This window comes from Etheostoma spectabile, chromosome 18, assembly GCF_008692095.1.
Source record: "Etheostoma spectabile isolate EspeVRDwgs_2016 chromosome 18, UIUC_Espe_1.0, whole genome shotgun sequence".
NCBI lineage: Eukaryota > Metazoa > Chordata > Actinopteri > Perciformes > Percidae > Etheostoma > Etheostoma spectabile.
This window is the reverse complement of record NC_045750.1, coordinates 24,289,395-24,295,790: the sequence shown is the minus strand read 5'-3', so window position 1 is coordinate 24,295,790 and position 6,396 is coordinate 24,289,395. Positions and strand designations below refer to the sequence as shown.

The 6,396-nt window shown below is 40.2% G+C and overlaps 1 protein-coding gene across 1 annotated transcript in view; it reads right to left on the bottom strand.

The window, feature by feature from the left end:
- atad2b (ATPase family AAA domain containing 2B) overlaps window positions 1-4,493 on the bottom strand; it is a 67,702-nt gene extending 63,209 nt beyond the window's left edge. Inside the window, exons 1-8 of the mRNA XM_032543532.1 lie at window positions 4,248-4,493; window positions 2,375-2,541; window positions 2,026-2,057; window positions 1,750-1,897; window positions 1,238-1,337; window positions 1,008-1,137; window positions 656-799; window positions 431-506 (exon numbers count right to left, since the gene is read on the bottom strand). Coding sequence (XP_032399423.1) covers window positions 431-506; window positions 656-799; window positions 1,008-1,137; window positions 1,238-1,337; window positions 1,750-1,897; window positions 2,026-2,057; window positions 2,375-2,541; window positions 4,248-4,346 — 896 coding nt within the window. The 5' untranslated portion in view covers window positions 4,347-4,493. The remainder of the gene's footprint in view (window positions 1-430; window positions 507-655; window positions 800-1,007; window positions 1,138-1,237; window positions 1,338-1,749; window positions 1,898-2,025; window positions 2,058-2,374; window positions 2,542-4,247) is intronic.
- Window positions 4,494-6,396: the final 1,903 nt, after the last annotated feature.

Genomic DNA, 6,396 nt, shown 5'->3' with positions numbered 1-6,396 from the left:
CTCCAAGTCTTCCAGAGTCGCGGCCAAAGCCGAATTGAAAGACCGCTGTTCACCAGCAACAGCAGCCATCTTCTTTGTTTTCAATAGGGAATTCAGAAGAAACCGTCGCAACTCTGCCGTCCTTATGTTAAGCCCGCCCACCAACTCTATACACACTGTGATTGGCAGCTCCAGAATTTGTTTTTTCCAGCTCACGAGCCAACAGAGACTTGTTAGACTGACCCTGGCATATGCCGTCGCTACGGTGCGTCTGGATTTCTAGGCTACTATTACACAGAAATATTCCTGAATCAGCAGAGGCCAATTAGAGTGTAAAAACCTTTTTATAACCACAGCTCAGTTCATTAGTCAGGGTGGGGAAAATGCTGCTTAGGAGGAGTCACACATTGTAACGCATTTAGCGTCATATTTGACACAAATTTCTACCAACCTTATATGGCTTCTTCTTGCTGGGGATCTGTGGGTGTCAAAAAGTGAGGGGTTGCTCTGTTTTCTATTCACAGGTTCTGAGAACGCAAACACAAAGCGACCAGTTGTCACACAACAAACCAAACAGTTTCAAACATGATTACACGGAGAGGAAATCATTAAATAACTGGACAATGTTCCTAACACAGCAAAAAGAAAAAGTATTGACGGTTTGATCAGCAATTACCAATAGGTGGTGCCTCATATCTCTGCACCGTCTTCCGCTGCCTCAGATTGTACGGCCTGTCATTTTCCTCTCCTGCCTCTTCTGCTTCATCCCCTTCGTCGTCTTCATCTTCTGCGTCCTCCTCCTCTTCCTCCCCGTGAGAATCTGAAAGTCAAAAATGTCCTTTTGAAAACTTCAGATACTACCAAATTTGAGCTTTTAAAAGATTTCCCCCAAAGTACACTCGGCAATTGACTGTAGATTTTTTTTATCATTTTGATGAATTAAGTTCAAGCTGAGGTGGTTCATTAAGTTTTCATGATCTCTCTCTCGCTCCACTGATTCATAAGTACAACATTAGCAGGAATCTAACCTTCCGTCTCTTCCTCCTCTTCATCCTCCTGCTCCGTCTTGCTCATGACTTTGTGGTGTGTAGGCATGCTGAAGGTGCCCCTGCGCATGGATTTTCTGCGCTTCACCCGAGAATACATGTCCATGTTTTCCTAGAAAATGCAGGGCTGCTTATATAATATATATATCATTAGGCAGTTGTATTGTACTTGTATAGCTCTGGGCTGTGCGTTACAGCAGGGCCAGACTCACCTCCTCAGTGTCTCTTGTCCACATGCGAAGTCGCTCCACCTCACGGTTCTGCCTGATGCTGCTGATGTTGTCCATCTCCTGAAGGACAGCCTCCGCAGTGCTACACACACACACACACACACACACACACACACACACACACACACACACACACTACCACACACACACACACACACACCACACACACCACACACTACGGGTTTGACTGCTGCACTGATGATGTACCATTTCTAAATCCTAGTACTGATTGAACTGTATACTGTATAATTGTACTGTAAGTAGGCTTTGTGTAGGAAGCATACCTGGACAGCATAGCAATCAAATAAAATTTCATTAAAAATAAAAACTCTTTGGATTTCTCACACTTTTCTCAAGTATTAATAGGTCCAATTCCAAACAGTATGCTCTAAGATGAATAAAGTATGCTCCAACCAAAAAAGTCAGTTCCATCTCCTGTTGTGTTAGAAGCAATGTTGCAAAGAAAAATGTCACTTGTGTGACTGCTAAGCTACCTGTTGACCAGCTGGTCAAACAGCAGGCTCTGATTGAGGTGTTCAAATTGGCTCTTCTTCACGCGGCAGCTCCTCTTCAGCTCCACATGGCCATTCATGCGAGAGTGATCTCCCCCTCCACTCTCTTCATTCCGGTGACTCATATGGGCTGCAGCAACAACAACAACAAAAAATTATTGAGAGACCTATGATTAACTTGTATGCCTCTTAAAGCATATGTTCAATGTATGACTTTAAAAAGAAAAAAGGTACAATTTGAAAAAAGAATTGCATTACCGTGTCCATTTTGCATTATGCGAGAGGACAACCTGGAAATAAAACAAAACAAGTGAAAATATGTTTGCACAGAAAACCACAATAAATCTCACGTTGTCTGAGTGCTCATATTTAAGTGTCCGTTTACCTGATTACAATACAATACATGACATGACAATAAGGAGATCAGATGGGCGTCTAGAGATTAACTCTTGCTTATTTTAACTTTGTACAGACAACTTTGTCTTAAAAAATCATTAAATTTCGGCCCAAGTAAATGTAGTAAATAATGTACTAGCCCATCAGTGTGCTGCACAACATTACTAGTATGAGATACTCATGATGAATGAAGCCAAGGCCAGCAACTGACCTGGTGTGGTAGGTGGGAATTTCCCAGCTGACCCTCTGGCCCTTGGTCTGAGGGGATGGGGAGGTATCACTGGAGCTGGGCTCGGAGGCAGTCTGGCGCCGCATCCGCTTGGAAGGGGGAGCCAGCCGCGAACTGCTTGGACTGCTCACATCACTACTGAGCTCTTTCTGTTGAACAAACAAAAATCACACCAATTTTAGGTGAGAAAGGAGGAGAGAATGCAAAATAATCAGAACAAGCAGGCAACAGAAAAAGCCTCATATTGTGACAGCCTTTCACAATTATCTCCATAAACCATTCACCCCATCAAGATTGTACAAACCCAGAATATTAAGAAAATAACAGGCAATCATGAGCAAATCAAATCCATGACAACATAAAAGAAAGCTAGTACTTCAAATAGCAAACCCAAAATAGAGTACTATGATGAGACAAGACACCTTGTACCCAACTCCTTAATGCATTCCCCAAATCCCAACAGAGCACCAACCAGACATACGGCCTTGATGCTCACGCCCTTCACAGCTTAACTTCCCTGCTGATATGAGAGCATATCTCACTGTTGTCATAGGCAACTGTCTGCAATGTCTGCAGAGGGGTTTGTCTGACTGACTGACTGACTGACTGACTGACTGACTTGATGGATGAAGTGAAAAGTGCACAATGTACAAATAAACAACTGTAGCCTGCTGGGTGCACCTTGAAATCATTCCTCATTTAAATAATTTTCCAAACACTGTCATAAACAATGGTCAGGTTTAGCAACAAGTTCTTGAGGAAGTCTTCACACAGGACACAAAGTGATTGGGAGTTCAGTGTACAAAACCTCAGTTTTCTTCTTCAGAAAAATCTGAATTCTTGGATCGTGAACAGTTAGGTGTATCACTCAAAACGACTTTTAAGTGACAGATCACATTAACGTGTGTCATCATCAGTCAGCCTGGCAGGCGACCCACAGCCGGGAATGACTCGAATTACTGGAAGCACAATTCAACAAAGTATAAACCCTCGCCAAACTGCCCATTGAAACTCAAGAAAGTGCGAATGACTATGCATAAATTATGAGATAAGTGAATTAGTTTGTTCGTCCGTGTTAAATGTTATAATAGCCTCTTGCCTTGTATAATCTCAATGTTTACATTTTGAGACAAAGACTGTCAGACAGCTTGTAGGTCAGTCGACCAGAGTACAAACTATTCATTCAGTGTACATACAATAACTAGAACAAAAGCATTCTGTATAACGTTATAGCAGTGCGTTTAAAACACTTACTGTAAATAAATGCTGCATAGGGGCATTTGCCGAACAAAGTTCAATAAGTTCAGACTTGCTAAATACAGGACTTGAGTCAGCCAACTGTTTTGAACCTGGGACTCCCTTCCCCCACTGTAAACTAGCTGTCGGGCTAGCTATAACCTACAAACGCTAGCTTAACTAACGCTTTATCTTAAATAAGCAAGCTAATACTTCCAGGACTGCGATATGAGGTAATGACAATAGCCTCATGTCAAAATCCCAGTTGTCGTTATTAAGAGGGTTTATTTATGGAGACAAATGTTAAACAAGACAGTCGGGTAAAATTGCCAAACACAAAGGGAACTCAACTTGGGGCTAGCCTGGAGTTAACATCGCTAGCTTGAAATTTGACAGTTGTGCAATACGTTCAGTGTAAATGACACGCGTATGAATTGCTGCATTAAAGTCTCACATTGTGTATCTGTGTGACTGAGTGGGTGTCAACTTCAATACTGCCTGTACTTTGCTGTGAATTATACATTATGTAGAGCACCTTGAGGCCACAGCTACAGCTAACCTAACCAACTAGCTAGCACAGCCAGCTAGCTGACCCGGCAAAGAAAAGAAACCGGCTTACATGTTCATCAGAGTTTCGCTCGTTTCTCGACGACGATCTAGTCCTCGAGGAGATGAAGGGACCGCTCCCCGACCGTGAGCCTTTCCTTGTGTTCACCATGTTTTTTTCCTTTTGTCTGCCCTTACTGAATCTCCCAAGCCAGCTCCAAACACTGCCTCAGTGAGCGCAGCATCGAGGCGCCATTTTTCTCTCTCTCCCTGTCTATCTAGCTAGCTCTCTCTCCCTCCCTCCCCCTCTCTCAAGTCGATGTGGGTCTGTTTGGCAGGTGCATTCATTTTTGCTGACTGGACTACTACCATAAAAACTAGCCTTAGTTATCAAGTTATCAGTATGTAGATACTAAAGAAATATGACAAAATATAACCAATAGAAGTAATTGTGTTGTGTTGTTACGGGTTATAAATTTTAACGTGCAATTTACAGTCGGACTATTAAATATTAGTGAACAGTACAGACTTCCATAAAGTCGCGCCATTAAGTAGTGCTACTTAAGCACGATTTGCCCCTGTAATATTAAAGGAAACAACTTCAGAAAAAAAATATTACATTTAAAAGTATAAAAAATTTTAACAGTGTACCCCTCAGATAAATACCTTAAGGACTTGTTTAAAGCTGGAATTGGGCAGCTTCCAATTTATATGAAAAAAAAGTTAACAAAAGTTCACAAATTGCATAGGTTATTACAATTCCCTCTGTTTCTACAAAAGTTGTGGAAGTTAATATCAAAACAGACATGTAAAACATGAACTTGAGTCATTGCTCCAGAACATTAAAAAAAGACATATATGTATATGTATTTGATATTCTAATTCTAATATTATTTACTAACTTTTGTGATTTTTCACTGGGCTACAACCTTAATGCATATGGTCTAAGTTATTGAAATAATGTTCATCATTCTCCTCATGCTGTTTCTGTTTTCAGTATTGCTCCTCTCACCATTTAATTCGCACAGCTGAGAATTATTATACAATAAATCTATGAAATAGGCCTATCATAATATCTGTCAGGCAGAATTTCCATCTGCATGTCTGGTTTAACCCACAAAGACCCGATGTGTTTTTGTTATTTACTTCTTCAGGTGGGCAATAGCAGCAAAAACTTTTAACCTTTGATCATACCAGGTAAAAGTGACATTTAACAAAACTGTAGTTTGCCAAGAACTTACTGCCATCCTCTCCAGAAGCCCTGTGGGATCCCTCGGGGATCACTGCTGAAACCCAAACCTGTGTGTGTGTGTGCGTGTGTGTGTGTGTGTGTGTTGCCTCCTCTATTTCTGGCTTGACTGAAGATGCAACTGTGCTAGCCATCTGTTTCATGTTTTAGATTCAAGGCTTGTTTTTAAAAAAAAAAAGCATAATCAAAACTATTTTTGTTGTATTAGATAATGCATTATGTGTGTGTGCATGGAGCTGCTGAAGGCACCATCTGTGATCCGATTGTCAGAAACAATAGGTATCCCCACCACTGAACACAACATTAAAACTTTTGTAATTCTCAAATGTAACTTGAACTGGACAACACCTCATTTTAATGTTTTCTGATGAAAACAATGAAACAATTTTCTTTTAATATGTTTGAATTATGATCTTTTTGAGGAACACACAAATTAATCCATCTATAACTAAAATTGTTTATGTGAAAATGGACCTTATCAGGCCTTTCAATGGTCATGTACAAATTCCATATGTACATCAGAGAGTAAAGAGGATCTGCCCTGATTTTATTTGTAGGTGTTCAGTTGCATTGTGAATTATTCATACTAAAAGTGGCTCAGTCACATATTCAGTTAATTCTTAATTAATGCATGTATTCAGTAATTGACTGACTAATAGTGTACACAGTGTATTACAGTAATACAGTATTTAATCACGCTTGTGGTTATATTATCTGCCTTTAGTGGTCAATAGGAGGCATAGCAATGTAGATATCATGTCTTATTATTATCTCTCACTGAAACACAGTTCTCCAAAACATAGAATAGTACAGAACAGAATGCCTTTATTGTCATTATACACAAGTGCAGTACTTGTGCAATAAGATTGAAGCAATCCCTTCACAGTGTTGACACGAAACATAAAAATAAAAAATACAAGGATATAAAATACAAAAATATAAAGTATGGGTAGTGCAAAGAAAAAAGAGGGGG